This window comes from Eptatretus burgeri, chromosome 11 (assembly GCF_056783735.1).
Source record: "Eptatretus burgeri isolate ZD-2024b chromosome 11, Ebu_testis_v1, whole genome shotgun sequence".
Taxonomy (NCBI): Eukaryota; Metazoa; Chordata; class Myxini; order Myxiniformes; family Myxinidae; genus Eptatretus; species Eptatretus burgeri.
This window is the reverse complement of record NC_140971.1, coordinates 58,451,575-58,469,090: the sequence shown is the minus strand read 5'-3', so window position 1 is coordinate 58,469,090 and position 17,516 is coordinate 58,451,575. Positions and strand designations below refer to the sequence as shown.

The following is a 17,516-nucleotide window of genomic DNA, read 5'->3' as shown; positions in this document are numbered from 1 at the left end:
TTTCCGCCGGTACTCCAGGGGCCTCCGTCTGGCCATCCCCCAGGCAGATGCCAGGCCCATCCCCATCTCCTTGAGATGATGGTCAACCTGCTGCAACCATGAGGCACGTGGTCGGCCCACTGGCCTCCTCCACTCATGAGACTCCCTCGCTGAGAGAATCTGGTGAGCAGGATCAGCGTCAGGAAAACGAGCCACATGTCCATACAGCCACAGCTGACGCTCACGGACTATGCAGGTAACAAATCTCATCCGAGTCTCTCTCAGCAACCGCTCGTTGGACACAAAATCCGACCAGCGATAGCCAAGGATTCTTCGAAGAGACCTGGTACCAAAGGAATTAAGTCTCCATCTCAGATCCTTGGTCAAAGTCCAAGTCTCACATCCATAGAGCAAGACTGGAAGTACCAAGGACCTGAAGACTCGGACTTTCGTCCTCCCGCACAGGTACCGGCAGCGCCACACCCCATGATCCAGTGAATCCATGACTCCCCAGGCCCGACCCAGACGTCTATTGACCTCCGGCTCACAACCTGCGGAGACATGAATATCACTGCCAAGGTAAGTGAATCTATCCACGACCTCAACATCCTCACCACAAACAGACACAGACAGGACAGCAGCATCCAAGATGTCACCGAAAGCCTGGATCTTAGTTTTGACCCAAGAAACCCATAATCCCAACGGCTCCGACTCCTCATTCAGCACCACGAGGGCCCCCAAGAGGATGTCTAAAGTCTCCGCAAAGATGACTGCATCATCTGCAAAATCAAGGTCCGAGATCTTGACATTGCCAAACGATGCACCGCAACTTGATCTCTCCGACATCCTCCCAAAAATCCAGTCCATACAAGTGCTGAAAAGTGTGGGGGCAAGTACACATCCCTGACGAACTCGAGTAACAACTGGAAATAAGTCAGAGGTGGTACCACCACACTTCACAGCACTCTCAGTACTAGAGTAGAGTTCAGACATCAGATCGATCAGTTTTGGTGGCACCCCACAAAGACCAAGAATCCTCCAGAGGACATCCCGATTCACTGAATCGAACGCTTTACAGAGATCAACATAGGCTGCAAGCAGCCCCTGCCGAAACTCTCGTCTGCATTCGGTAAGGACACGAAGTGCAAGGATACGGTCAATCGTTGACCTCTTTGGTGTAAAGCCTGACTGCTCTGGACGCTGGTGCTCAAGCAGATGGTGGCGAACCCTATCAATAATTATCCGAGCAAAGACCTTGCCCGGCACTGAGAGCAGCGTCACCCCTCGGTAGTTGTTGCAGTCTTGGCAATCACCCTTCCCTTTCCAGAGAGGGACAACAAGGCCCCTCTTCCAGTCAGTTGGGATGATGCCTGTGTTCCAGGCAGAGCACAAAACTGCATGCAACGACACGAGTGCAGCATTTCCACCAGCCTTGAGAAGTTCAGCATGGATGCCACAGATCCCTGGAGCTTTGCCCCGTTTCAACTGGTTCACCGCAGCCCGTGTTTCCACAAGCGATGGTGGACCACAGTTGATTTGAGGGTCGGCAACAGGGATTGTAACACCCTTGACGTCCAACTCGACAGCTGGTGGATCAGCCTGGTACAACCGCTCAAAGTAACCGGCCCAGCGGGCCTTCACTTCAGACTCCTCTGTCAAGAGCCTTCCACTCTCTGCTCGAACTGCAGTGCTCCGAGGGATGGGCTTGGATGAACGTAATGCGTGAATTCCCCTGTAAGCGGGACGAGAATCACCTGTCCACAGGTGATGCTCTACCCCCTCACAGATTCCTCGCACATAGGCCTCCTTGTCCACCCTCAGTGCACGTACAGTTTTACGCCTCAGCTCCCTGAACAGCTCAGTTCTGCCATTCAGTCTGGCCCTGCGACTCTGGTCAATGGTATCCAGTGTCCCTTGAGAGACAAAATTCTTCTTTGCCCTGCGGTGAACTCCAAGGCATCCACCGGCAACATCAAGGACGGTGGTCTTGAAGGTGCTCCACAACTCTTCAGGACCCCCCCAAAGCACCCAGACTCCCCAAGTGTCCACTCAGCCTGTTCGCAAACTCCTCAGCTACTCTCTCATCCCTGAGCTTGGCAACATCCAGCCTAGGCTGGGATGGTACCATTCTCCAGGATTTAAGGTGCAGCTTTAGAGTTGCTACAACAAGCCTGTGGTCAGTATTGAGGAACCGAGCACTCCGGTAGACCCTGCAGTTCTGGATCATCCTCCAACGACCGTCAATGAGGACATGGTCAATCTCCTTTGCCACACTGCCAGCGTTGGAATACCAAGTCCAGCGATGAGCTTGCGGGCGCTGAAACCATGAACCAGCCACCCTAAGTCCATGACTTCTTGCAAAGTCAAGGAACTTAGTGCTATTCTGGTTCATAGTTCCTGACCCATGGGGACCAACACACACCTCATAACCATCCCTATCAGTTCCAGTCGATGCATTGAAATCCCCCAAGACTAGAAGTGTATCTCGTCTGGGGCACTGATCAACCACAGACTCGAGTTTGGCGTAGAATGCATCCTTCACGGTGAGATCACTCGCCTCAGTCGGAGCATAAATAGAGACCACGGAAATGACACCTAAGGAGTGGCGAATCCTTAATCTCATAATACGCTCGTTGACCGGTGTTACCTCAATTATCATTGGGGTCAGCTTATTGGACACAGCTACAGCAACTCCTTGGGTATGGTAACCATCAGAGTGACCAGACCAATAGTAGGTGTAACCACCCACCATTATCTCGCCGCAATCCGGTCTCCGAACCTCAGAGAGAGCTGCAATCCCGATGTCCAAACGCTTGAGCTCAGATGATAACAGAGACAGGTGATCATCCTCTCTTAGGGATAGGACATTCCAGGCACCCACCCGAAGGGACCCCCTCAGGTTAACCCAAGGAGACCGCCGTCTGGTGGACGACACCTCAGCACCACTCCGACACACTCTCCCGCAATCTGACCCAGGGATGTTACCCCGTGGTTTCCCTCCTATCAAAGATTGGGGGTCCCGAAGGCTTTGCCCCAATCCTGTCATCCGGTGAGCTGCCCTGCGAAGGGAAGCTGCACAGGAGGTACTCCCACGGAGTGGGTTTTCAGATTTTTTTGCATTTTTGCGTTTTGCGGAATGAAGCGTTTTACGGTGGCCGGAGTGCAAATCCTGCCACCAACCTCCTAATAAGAAGTAGCCCAACTGCAGGAGGACGTCTGCAGACACAGTTGGGCACTAGATATGGATGGCCGTTGGCTCACAAGGAGCTCCTCCGCCCTTTGACAGGTTTTGTTTTTAATCCTGCTGGGTGTCCATATCCAAACACCCTCCTCACCAGAAAACCTGGTGGGGGAGACGGTTTAGTCGCCGACAACCCGACCATGGAACAGGTTAGTACAGGTTTACATGATACCTGCAGCAAGTCACAGATCGAACCTGACCTGACAACCTCAAATGACCTCAAATGGGGATACTTGTTTCCAAAACCCAAGCTCATTGCAGATGCTGTTGGGAATGTATTGGCAGATGAAGGAACAGCAGGTGGGAACTCAATAATTCATTCATCATTCATTCTTGATACCTCGTGTTCACTCTGAAATTGGAGTATTATGTGTTCATGAACAAGTGTGGAGCTTACTGTGAATCCACTTTACATCCATCCCTTCCATCCATCCATCCCTTTTGTCCATCTCTTCATTTGTCCTTGCTCCCACACCTCTCCTTCCTCTCCCTGTCACCCCTCTGCCAAATTTCATGAAGTGATAAACAATGGCTGGTTGTGATAAGTTCCCACATGTGGTTATGTGGTTGTTTGGATGTGGTTATGATGTGCTATGGTGTTTGTGTTGTGTTTTGAGGCCGGAGGTCGTCGAGTGTGCGGATTCGGCGGATGGTCACTTTTTTGGCAGTCGGGGCTGCTGCTGGGTTCGATTCCACAGTTTGAATTTTGGGATTCGGCTCGGGTTGAGAGATTCTGATGCTTATTGCAATTTGGTTGTAAAACGTGTGCTGAAATTAAATGAAGAAACAAGCACTGGTGTCTCTGGATGTTTATAAACATTGCAGCTGGGGTGCGATGGGCTCTAGGGTCTCTTGACCTGAGCTGGGTTTTGGGGTTTAGACTGCGGGGTTGGGCTTGGTGGCAGGTCCAGCTGCAGGAGGGATGTTCATTTGTCGTGTTTGTGCATCCTTTTGCACTTCGAGTGATGTGTGACCCCCTCGGAGAGATCCAGTTCCAAAGCAGGTCAACAGGGTAGCAGCCACAGTTTGTGTTGCATACCTCAAGGAAAGCCCAGGTTGTAATCTCTTTTCAAATTATACATGCTGTATGAAAGTATGGGTGGTTTTGTTATCCTGTTTGAACGTGCTGTTTTAGCATACCCCAGTTCATTCAATTCTGTACTAATGCCGGCAGATGAGATCATCCCCCCTGTTGCCCTTCAAGTTCTCCTCCCAAAGACAAGTCAAAAAATCTTGCCCCCACCCCTTTTCCCTTTAAGTCCCACTACCAAACTGAAGTCCAGAACACCCCATTCCCCTCCCCACTTGCCCCTCCTTGCTCCCCCAACTTCCTCGCTCCAACCCCCTCCTCGTACCTCTGACCTCCTGGATGTATAGCAATGTGTGGTGAAGCGTCGCTCTCCCCCTCCCCCTTCATCACTCTCCCCAACTAATTCCCCCACTTCCTCATTCCCCCTTTTGTCCCCCCTTCCTTCCTCTCTCCCCTCCCTCCTCTCTTTATTCCTCCTCTCTCTCCACTCCCCCCCTCTTCAATCTTACCTCCTCTCTCTCCTCCCCCATCCTCACTCTCCTCCTCTCGATCTCCCACCTCTTTATCTTCACTCTTTCTCTCTTCCCCCATCTCATAGTATTCCCGTCAGTGAAGTGACGGGTGATATTTTCTAATTATAAATAAACCCTTTCCAATATCCCTGCTAGGGTGGTCGCAGCACACAGCGTTCTCTTGTAGGTGAGAGGCTGCAACACATGAACTCTCTTGTGCTCTGCCACCTGGAACGACGACATGATCTGGGAACTAGAACTCAAACTGGGCACACCGCCTGGGCATTCCGCTCGACTCCAACTGGACCCCGCCTGGATAACCCTGATCCATCATGCACCCAGGCTTTTTTATCTGCCACCACGACCTCCTGCCCCATGACATTGCCTTGCCCTGACTACCCCGATGGCAGTTCGGCTGTAAATCAAGGGAAAACCCCTCCCCTAAGCCCCTTAACTCTTTCTCGAAAGTTTGAGGCTTGCGCCTTCACACAAAAAACTTGCGCCTTTGCACCAAAACTTGCACCTTCTCAGCTTTGCGTGGCCAAAGTTCCCTGAATAAGGCTCATGTAAGACAGACTACAGAGGAAAGAAAATTAAAAAGCGTTTCAAGGAAGAAGCCGTGTTAGACACAAACATTATGGAGGGGAGATGATAGACAGATTTTTATACAAATATTGACGCAAAACCTATAAGAATGAAATTATCTTACTCTTATGCTAATACATGTACGAAGGAAATAACTATTTCTAAGCTATACAATCTTAACCTCTTAACCCCTAGAAGGCATTCCCGAAACAATATGTATGGTGAGTGTTGGAGTCTCATAAGTCAAACGAGTATTCATCTGTAAGTATAAAATCAGAAAGCTTTCACTTGTATGATATACAAACTCTTCCTTTGCATTGGACAATGTGGATAAACTGTAACAATAAACAAAAATGTTTGTATTTGTAATTGAAAAAATTGCTGATTGATTGTTGTTTTTTCAATATGAGATGACTTTTAAGAGTGCAGCTTGGTTCTTTTCCTCCAGGATGATGATGTCGGATTCCCCCTTCCGATCACTCTTGGAGATGTCTTAGATCATGGTGATGTTTCTGATTCTGAGGTACCCTACTCAGTTGCGGAGCGTCGGTGCTGCCGAAGCAATTTCTCGGAAAGGGTTATGCTGGGTGGTTTGCTGTTGCCTTCCCTGCATTAGTTCTGGCAGAAATTTGTAATTTATTTTGGGTGCCGGCAATAGCTCGCTGACTCTTCGCGAATGACACTGTGGGATCTTAATATTGTCCAACAGCAAATGCCAGCAGACAGGACTCCCGTGTAATGTCCATCCGAGTGACGGTGCACACATTGATGAATCACCCTGCGTGGCAAAGTGAACCGGCTGCACTGACCATGCAGGACCTCGGCCCTTGGACCCATGACTGAAGTGCAATTACCAACGTTCATGAAATGATCAAGAAACATTGTCTCTCTACCTCTCTCTAGTGGGGCTCAAGGTGATGTCTGATCATTTCATGAAGGTCACCTCAGCCCTTAGACCCATGGCTGAAGTGCAATTACCCACGTCCATGAAAGGATCACGATACATTGTCTCTCTAGCTCTCTAGTGGGGCTCAAGGTGATGTCTGATCTTTTCATGAAGGTCACCTCAGCCCTTAGACCCATGGCTGAAGTGCAATTACCCACGTCCATGAAATGATCAAGACACATTGTCTCTCTACCTCTCTCTAGTGGGGCTCAAGGTGATGTCTGATCTTTTAATGAAGGTCACCTCGGCCTTTAGACCCGTGGCTGAAGTGCAATTACTCACGTCCATGAAATGATCAAGACACATTGTCCCTCTACCTCTCTCTAGTGGGGCTCAAGGTGATGTCTGATCTTTTCATGAAGGTCCTATGGACGAACACCCTCTGCGTCCTCATTCAGCGTATTTATACAGGTTCACTCCCTTCTATCCCCAGTAGGTCCCACGGGTTCGCCCACGACAGGTCCACTCAAAATAGGTTCAATGGAAGTCTCTCCACCTCCGGGGTCAATCCTGAAGACCCTTGAAGGATCCAAACGAGTCTCGTGGTTTGATTATTCGTTCTGGCGAGGGAACATCAGCACTAATAGTATCATTTGTAAGCATCGTGAGTAAGTTTAACAGTAAGTGTAAGTGTCGTCTGTGGAAACAGAAGTTCCTGCCGATGCACGACTCGAACGCGCCCTCCAGGGACAGGAAGTGAGACACGAGACGGTGACGCACCCATGCTGGAGGGGCTCGTAGGGAAGGAGGGACACGCACGGGACATACCGACAGTCCTGACACCACTTGGCAGCCATGGGTGTGGTGGTCGAGACGATCACTCCTGGAGATGGTAAATGGCCTCGGTGGGTTGTGGGGTTCGGGGTTAACGATATAAAGGTTTCCCAGTGTTTGTGCGTCTTCCTGATGCTCTGTTCTCTCCGCAGGACAACACTTCCCGAAGAAAGGCCGAAAATGCACCGTGCACTATGTCGGTGAGGTCTCCTCGTGTCTCTTAGGCCTGAAGCCTCGTTTTTATTACTCATCATTCTTCGCTCATCGTCCGACCATTTTAATCGAGTCGAGCGATTCTCTCCACCACCACCTTCCCACCCTCCACCACCACCACCACCACCACCACCCCCCCTCACACTCACCCCTTTCAAAATCCATGTCGCTTTTCAATCCCCACCATTAACCCATTTCCCACATTCAATCACCCCCCTCTCCCACAACCCCATTGTCAATCATCCATAATTCCCTTTTCACCTCTTTCCACATCTCAATCACCTGCCCCCCCCCCATGTCACCCCTCCCCCATGTCAATCTTTGCCATCCCTCCCCCCTCCCATTTCAATCCTTACCCTTAGGCCATCCTATCCCCATTTCAATTATCTCCCCCTCTCTTCCCAGTTTATATCTTCACCGCTCTCCCTCCACCACCAATTGCAAAGCTCATCACCCCCTCTCCCCTTATTTTAATTCTCACCCTCATTTCCATCCCCACCCCACACCCCCTCACCCCCATTCCCCTGTTAATCATCTCCTTTTCACCCTCCTCTGTCAATCCTTACAACCCCTCTCCCCCACCCCACCCCCATCCCTTTATTGAATACTCACCCCTCTCCAATTCTTTTCATTCTTCACCCCGATTTAAGCCCCCTTTTTTCTCTTCTCCCTCCCTTCCATTGCTCTGTATCCCCCTCTACAAGCCAAAGGCAAATACGTTTCTTATTGGCTAACCCCCCCCCCTGTCCACTCTTGTATCCCTCTCCTCAGTTTTCATGGCTTATTTTAATACTCCCCTTTCATGCCCCATATCACTCTTCCTTCCTTGTAAACCCCACCTTGCTCCTCTTACACCCCACCTTGCCCCTCTTACGCCCCACCTTGCCCCTCTTACACCCCACCTTGCCCCTCTTACACCCCACCTTGCCCCTCTTACACCCCACCTTGCCCCTCTTACACCCCACCCTGCCCCTCTTACATCCCCACCCTGCCCCTCTTACATCCCCACCCTGCCCTCTTAAATCCCCACCCTGCCCCTCTTACACCCAACCCTGGCCCTCTTACACCCCACCTTGCCCCTCTTACACCCCACCTTGCCCCTCTTACACTCCACCCTGCCCCTCTTACATCCCCACCCTGCCCCTCTTACACCCAACCCTGGCCCTCTTACACTCCACCCTGCCCCTCTTACATCCCCACCTTGCCCCTCTTACACCCAACCCTGGCCCTCTTACACTCCACCTTGCCCCTTTTAAAACCCATTCTCTGTCTTCCTCTTCTTCTCATTTCGTTTTCTTGTTTCAAACCCACCTCCACCTTCTTGGTTCGTTTCCTCTCACTCCCCACGAACCCACACACAGCACCATTATCACAATCCATCACTTTTGACATGTTATTGTACTAATAATTTGCAAACTGATATAATACATGGAATTGTACATCCGATTGTAATGAACGAACAGTTTGAACAAAACAGGATCAGGTTCTTATCAGTTGCAGTTTAAGATAATGTCGGTTGATAATATAATTATTCAATCTCAAGTTAAAACTTTTCTTCTTGTTTTTTGTTGTTGTTGTTGTTGTTGTTGTTGTTGTTGTTGTTGTTATTCCAATAACATTGTTCATCCATCTGGGTTTTCCTTTTCAAAGTCTTGAGTCGTTAATTAGCGAAATTCTTCCATTTTATTTGATCTAACTTCTTTCCCATTTTCACGCACCATGCCTCCTGACCACACCATTCCTCCTGACCACACCATGCCTCCTGACCACACCATGCCTCCTGACCACACCATTCCTCCTGACCACACCATGCCTCCTGACCACACCATGCCTCCTGACCACACCATTCCTCCTGACCACACCATTCCTCCTGACCACACCATGCCTCCTGACCACACCATTCCTCCTGACCACACCATGCCTCCTGACCACACCATGCCTCCTGACCACACCATTCCTCCTGACCACACCCTGCCTCCTGACCACACCATGCCTCCTGACCACACCATTCCTCCTGACCACACCATGCCTCCTGACCACACCATTCCTCCTGACCACACCATGACTCCTGACCACACCATTCCTCCTGACCACACTATTCCTCCTGACCACACCATGCCTCCTGACCACACCATTCCTCCTGACCACACCATGCCTCCTGACCACACCATTCCTCCTGACCACACCATGACTCCTGACCACACCATGCCTCCTGACCACACCATTCCTCCTGACCACACCATGCCTCCTGACCACACCATGCCTCCTGACCACACCATTCCTCCTGACCACACCATGCCTCCTGACCACACCATGCCTCCTGACCACACCATTCCTCCTGACCACACCATTCCTCCTGACCACACCATGCCTCCTGACCACACCATTCCTCCTGACCACACCATGCCTCCTGACCACACCATGCCTCCTGACCACACCATTCCTCCTGACCACACCATGCCTCCTGACCACACCATGCCTCCTGACCACACCATTCCTCCTGACCACACCATGCCTCCTGACCACACCATGCCTCCTGACCACACCATTCCTCCTGACCACACCATTCCTCCTGACCACACCATGCCTCCTGACCACACCATGCCTCCTGACCACACCATTCCTCCTGACCACACTATTCCTCCTGACCACACCATTCCTCCTGACCACACCATGCCTCCTGACCACACCATTCCTTCTGACCACACCATGCCTCCTGACCACACCATGCCTCCTGACCACACCATTCCTCCTGACCACACCATGCCTCCTGACCACACCATTCCTCCTGACCACACCATGCCTCCTGACCACACCATTCCTCCTGACCACACCATGACTCCTGACCACACCATGCCTCCTGACCACACCATTCCTCCTGACCACACCATGCCTCCTGACCACACCATGCCTCCTGACCACACCATTCCTCCTGACCACACCATGCCTCCTGACCACACCATTCCTCCTGACCACACCATGCCTCCTGACCACACCATTCCTCCTGACCACACCATGCCTCCTGACCACACCATTCCTCCTGACCACACCATGCCTCCTGACCACACCATTCCTCCTGACCACACCATTCCTCCTGACCACACCATGCCTCCTGACCACACCATTCCTCCTGACCACACCATGCCTCCTGACCACACCATGCCTCCTGACCACACCATTCCTCCTGACCACACCATGCCTCCTGACCACACCATTCCTCCTGACCACACCATGCCTCCTGACCACACCATTCCTCCTGACCACACCATGCCTCCTGACCACACCATTCCTCCTGACCACACCATGCCTCCTGACCACACCATTCCTCCTCACCACCCCATCCCTCCTGACCACACCATTCCTCCTCACCACACCATGCCTCCTGACCACACCATGCCTCCTGACCACACCATTCCTCCTGACCACACCATGCCTCCTGACCACACCATTCCTCCTGACCACACCATGCCTCCTGACCACACCATGCCTCCTGACCACACCATGCCTCCTGACCACACCATTCCTCCTGACCACACCATTCCTCCTGACCCCACCATGCCTCCTGACCACGCCATTCCTCCTGACCACACCATGCCTCCTGACCACACCATTCCTCCTGACCACACCATGCCTCCTGACCACACCATGCCTCCTGACCACACCATTCCTCCTGACCACACCATGCCTCCTGACCACACCATTCCTCCTGACCACACCATGCCTCCTGACCACACCATTCCTCCTGACCACACCATGACTCCTGACCACACCATGCCTCCTGACCACACCATTCCTCCTGACCACACCATGCCTCCTGACCACACCATGCCTCCTGACCACACCATTCCTCCTGACCACACCATGCCTCCTGACCACACCATTCCTCCTGACCACACCATGCCTCCTGACCACACCATTCCTCCTGACCACACCATGCCTCCTGACCACACCATTCCTCCTGACCACACCATGCCTCCTGACCACACCATTCCTCCTGACCACACCATTCCTCCTGACCACACCATGCCTCCTGACCACACCATTCCTCCTGACCACACCATGCCTCCTGACCACACCATGCCTCCTGACCACACCATTCCTCCTGACCACACCATGCCTCCTGACCACACCATTCCTCCTGACCACAGCATGGCTCCTGACCACACCATTCCTCCTGACCACACCATGCCTCCTGACCGCACCGTTCCTCCTGACCACACCATGCCTCCTGACCACACCATTCCTCCTGACCACACCATGCCTCCTGACCACACCATGCCTCCTGACCACACCATTCCTCCTGACCACACCATGCCTCCTGACCACACCATTCCTCCTGACCACACCATGCCTCCTGACCACACCATGCCTCCTGACCACACCATTCCTCCTGACCACACCATTCCTCCTGACCACACCATGCCTCCTGACCACACCATTCCTCCTGACCACACCATGCCTCCTGACCACACCATGCCTCCTGACCACACCATGCCTCCTGACCACACCATTCCTCCTGACCACACCATGCCTCCTGACCACACCATACCTCCTGACCACACCATGCCTCCTGACCACACCATTCCTCCTGACCACACCATGCCTCCTGACCACACCATGCCTCCTGACCACACCCTGATACCTTCCACGTCGTGCAATGCCAGTTCATTCCGTGCATTCCTGTTTCAGCACGAGCACGAATGGGCCACGCGGCATGGCAGCATGCGTGGCTCAATTTTCGATTTCTGGATTCGGTCGGGCACGGCTTGGCAGACGAACGCCTGATCGATGTGTTCTAGCTCTGTTCCCTGACCTCACGGCAAGCGATCTCCCTCCGAGCATGTCGCTGGACGAGAGCCGTCACATTCGCAGTCCCTCGAAACCCAAGCTGCTGCGAGACGCAGTGCCATCGCTGCTTGCATCCCCAATTACGACTACCCAAGTTGCACAGTTTTATATATATATATATATATATATATATATATATATATATATATATATATATATATATATATATATATATATATATATATATATTTTTTTTTTTTTTTGCGTTGGGTTTGTTGTACTCCGTCACTCTTTTAAAATTCGAAACTGTTGGCATCAAATGATCATCACGCTGCTTGAGACCTATTGTTGCCTGTACAATGTCAGGCTGGACGCGAAGTCCATGAAGCTTTGGTGCATTTCAAAGCGGTATGGCTTCCTGTCCTTCACCTCCCGGTGCCTTCGGCCCCTAGATGGAGATGTGGGGGTTGTTGTTGGATTGCCACACCCAGTAAAATAACAGTTTGAATCCACGCTTCAAGAAAAAATAGGGTCAATGCCCCTGTGCTTACCTGGTAGAACCAGGAAACCACTGGCAGGCGTGGATGACCCGAAAATATGTAAATTAGCCGATGGTTTGAAGAATCTTGTGAAAAAAAAACCATACAGAGATGATTCCTACCAAGTTACATCTAAATTGGGTGAATACGTTTTGAGAAGTCAAGCAGTGACCCCCGGAATCGTAATGACCTTTGACCTTTGAACTTTTAATTAATCTAATTGATACGCAATTTTTGAATGGATTTGCAAAGCATCAGAAGGCCTTGGTCCTCGAAAGTTCAACAAAGTTTGGTGAAAATAAGACAATTAAACAAATACCGATTTTTCTTAGTTGGGGGGGGGGGGCAAAACCTGGACCCACTTTTACCCCCGTAAACCCCGCTAATCACTGGTATATATATATATATATATATATATATATATATATATACATATATATATATATATATATCTTCTTCTTCTTTCGGCTGCTCCCGTTAGGGGTCGCCACAGCGGATCATCCGTATGATCCGCATAGTGATTTGGCACATGTTTTACGCCGGATGCCCTTCCTGACACAACCCTGGTCGCCTCTTACGACACAGGGATATGGTACACCTATTTTAGCCGGGGTATACACCGGCCCAGTACACTGGTACTCATTTCGCTGACCTCGGAAGGATGACAGGTTGAGTCAACCCGCTGGTGTATTAATTCAGTGGCCCAACGGGGCTTGAACTCAGGACCTTTTGGATCCCAAGCCGCTGCCCTAACCACTGCGCCAACACCAGGCTCATATATATATATATATATATATATATATATATATATATATATATATATATATATATATATATATATATATATATATATATATATTTAATCGCATGAGCAAACTTTACTACATCATGAGTGATGAAGGTTTTGGTCAAGTTTCATCAAAATCATGTGTGTAGTTTCAGAGAAGCAGGCACATACTTATTTTGGGGGGTCAAACCTGGACGCACTTTTACCCCTCCCCCCTTCGGGCTCCTTAGACCCTGATTCATATATATATATATATATATATATATATATATATATATATATATATATATATATATATTGTTTTAATGCCTTGAACAAACTTAGCTGCATTAGGGGTGATGAAGGTTGTGGTCAAGTTCATTGAAATTGTGTGTAGTTTCAGAGAAGAAGATCTGAGTGTTTACATCCTGACTGACAGACTGACCACGCAATGCCAGACCTCACCTGAACTATGTTCTAGGTGCGCTAAAATGGGTTGTGCTCAACAGTTGTCCATGTGTCAGTCGTGCAGGATTGACTTGCTGCTTGTACAACCACCACCTTAAAAGGTTTCTCCATGAAGTGCTTGTTTTGCAAAAACTAGCAGAGTACCCACTTTACGGTCGATCTTGCTCCAAGCATGCAACATGTTCTTGTGACGTATACCTTATTTTGATCGGTGTGTAGGCAACTGACAGCTCTGTATAAGCAAAGAAAAAATAACCCTGGTTACATGCATGATAAAAACAGATAAAAACAAAGATAAAACCTCAAAGATAAAAACACCCCTATACATTATTTGGGGTCGTACTGATCCTATGTAGCAAGTCTGGATGTAATTGGCCCAGAATTGTAGAAGGCATAGCGTGACAAACAAACAAACACACAAACACCAGTCCGTGAATTAGAGAAAGGATTTATTGGAGTAAAAACATTTCATAACTAGAGATTTAATATAACATGATACACTCCTTAATTTTAAATAAAATGATGATTTTAAAGATCATTAAAGATTCCTGACGTTTAGCCCGATAAAAGTAGTCTTCGACACCACCCTGATGCACATCTCGATTTAACATGTCCAAGTACTGCTAAACTGGAGGTTCTTGGAAGTGAAAGTAATGCAATTTGTGTTCTACATTGTTCAAGTACTGTATATAATTAAATTTCAATAAAACACAGATTGTAAAAGTCATACCGGTATAAATAAATATATGGTGAAATTTACCATCATTGATGCAATGTCTATTACATCACCCCCATCGAACACATGACATTAGTTATTTGTGCTTGTTGTTTGTGTCCTTTATGACATCCTTAAAACAGTATGTTTCCTGTTTGGAATGATTTTCAATTTTGTTTCACTGCCAGACAGGGGAAAAATATTGTCTTGTTCCTCTCTGCGCATGTGCAATCAGGACAAATTCAGAGCCAAAGTACTGCGAAACTGCAGGTTGTTTTCCCGAGTCATGTTCCGATTCGTGTTCAAAATATAACGTTCAATTGAAATTGTTGTTCCTTGATCATAAACTGACGTTTACAGACAAATGCACGGACAGACACGAACCAATTGCTTCACCCCGCTTTTTGCTTCGCATGTGTGAGATAACTAGAACGGCATTCAGTGGAACGCATACCTCTGCCAGGCTGAGCAGTTTACGTTTTGTATCACATGATAGGCCGGATCTGGTGCAGACCTGAACCGAAAACGAATCGGCTTGTTCTTGTCACCGACCCAACTCATCCACCAAGCTTTGTCATAACTTGTCCACATCTTTTTGAAATATCATTCTATATATCATTTTTGGCTCCATCTCTCAATGGTAACAAATCACTTTATAACTTAAAAAGATATCGTATCAGGATCTGCAGCAAAATGGAATCAATGAGTCCATGTCACACACCCAACTTGTCCACCAAGTTTCGTCCGAATCCGTCCACAACTTTTTTGTGATATCCTGCTCGCAAATAGACAAACAAACGGGGGTGAAAACATAACATCCCTCCACCTTCGGTGGCGGAGGTAAAAACCCGAAGTTGTATAATGGGTGCGTGTGCAGAACATCTCTCAGTCTTTCATCGGTCTCACAACGCTGGGATATAGTGGAAGTTGACATTGAGAGTGTTTACCTTGGTCATGGACACTCGATTCTCCACCAGTGACCAAATGCATGAGATATGATGAAGACAACAGTATCTGCAGAAGAAACAATACCACTCTTTTTGTAGATAAACTTTTCCAAACTGCCAGCTAAAGTTTATCGAACACACCAGCGACGGTGTACGTACACACAATGATGCCTTGCCATCGAAACACCAGGGTGACAGCTTATAGGTAGGTCAGGAATCCAACCCAGACTAGACAGTTCAGAGGTAAGCACTCTCACTCTGCACCACCTTGTTAGATAATAAACATGTCAGAGAGATTTAAGATGAAGTCAGCCTTCTGAATAAAATGATTATCCAAATGAGTGGTGTTAAGTTTCTTGTGCTATGTTATCTTACTTGCACAGGCACCCTGTTGAACGGGGAAGTATTTGACTCATCCCGTGAGAGAATGAGGCCCTTCTGCTTCATCATCGGTCGAAATGAGGTCATCAGGGGTTGGGATGAAGGCGTGGCTCAGGTACACACATGTGCCTATGGGCATAACCGGTTTGTGCGAAAGATGCCATTCCAGGATGTCTTACGTGCTATTTCTAAATAAGATCCAGGAACTTAAAGGAATGTTAAAAGTTTAAAAAAAAATTAAGTGTAAAGTTTTCTTTTTGTACTTTCATCCATTGTGACACCATTCCCCACTCCCCCATACCCCCTATCCCCACCTTTCCCCATCCATTTGTTTTAAATATATATATATATATATATATATATATATATATATATATATATATATATATATATATATATATATATATATATATATGCAGGAATTTGTGGTTGTCTTGAGTGTGCCTTCCCTCATTTATTACTCTCAAATTTTATTTGGCTCTTCGTTTACTCTCAATCCAACATCTCTCCAGGTGCTAATGAAATGAATTGTATTGTGTAAATGAGGCACCTGGAGTGTACTGTTTGTTATGGCGTCGTCACCACGTATCGGCGAAAAGGTCTGGGTACCAGGTTCCACAAATGTGTTCTCATGCTGCATTAAAGAGTAGTAGGAGTAGTAGGAGGCATTCAATCGATCATTTTCATGTTAATAAAGGAAAATGTAAGGGTCGGGGTGGAATTCTGAATTCTGGTACACTGACCTTTATTTTTATTTCATCCTGCAGATGAGCAAAGGGCAACGGGCCAAGCTGATCTGCTCCCCAGATTTTGCCTATGGCAAGAAGGGTTGTGATAATGTCATCCCTCCAAATGCCACCCTCACCTTTGATGTGGAGCTTATCGACGTGGAGTGAACCCGAGTACGGAACATTTATCAAACTGATAAAATCTCACCAGAACGGTGTTGTCAGCCATTTTTTTTTTACACAACTTCATAAACTGATATCCTCACGCAGCTTTAGAGTTAACTCTCTCATCGATTGTAGTAATTGGAATTGTCCTGTGATGGGTATTTTGTTGGGTTGGTATCCTGGATAAGCATTTAATTCACGCAAACATCTTTGCCGAGGTATGTGTTGTGGACCATTTCTAAGTTTTCATGTGCATTTTAAACACCTTGTCCATTTTGTAAGGAACTTCTCTTTGGCTGTGTTCTTCTGAACACAAATGGTAATTATGCTGACCCTGTTCCATTAAATAATAATAAAAAAAACCTTCACATCCAAGGAAAGATATTGCTGGTGATGGCATACTCGTAAACACAAATTGATATTTAGAATGGCAGCAACCCAGCAGGTGGGGTTTCACTTTACTCCCCACCACTCTCTACAGGGCGTGGTTAAGCATTCTGATTGCTCCGTCATGTTGTCAGGTTGCTTAATGTCTGGTGATCGCACTGTGAGTGGAGGACCGATGGAGTATATTGTAACTCTAAACTCTGTGCAAGTCAGGTAATCATCACTGCTTGCTTTTGGTTTTGAGCTACATATAAAGTCCATCCATAAGCTAGATAGACAAGATCCCTAAACAGCAGATCAGGCAAAGACAGTTGACCAGCAGGAGGTAGTGGTTGACCGGCAACCAGAGATG

At 48.4% G+C, this 17,516-nt stretch overlaps 1 protein-coding gene across 2 annotated transcripts; it reads left to right on the top strand.

Annotated features, from left to right (window-relative positions):
- Nucleotides 1-6,897: 6,897 nt before the first annotated feature.
- LOC147017178 (peptidyl-prolyl cis-trans isomerase FKBP1A-like) lies at nt 6,898-17,157 on the top strand. 2 transcript variants are annotated; one of them, XM_085846617.1, is made up of 4 exons: nt 6,898-7,125; nt 7,220-7,267; nt 15,887-15,999; nt 16,652-17,157. In XM_085846617.1, exons 1-4 carry the CDS (start codon nt 7,089-7,091, stop codon nt 16,778-16,780), a joined length of 327 nt encoding a protein of 108 aa, XP_085702743.1. In that variant the 5' UTR covers nt 6,898-7,088; the 3' UTR covers nt 16,781-17,157. The 2 variants fall into 2 exon arrangements, with proteins under 2 accessions (XP_085702743.1, XP_085702744.1); XM_085846618.1 differs by having other exon boundaries at nt 7,021-7,138.
- Nucleotides 17,158-17,516: the final 359 nt, after the last annotated feature.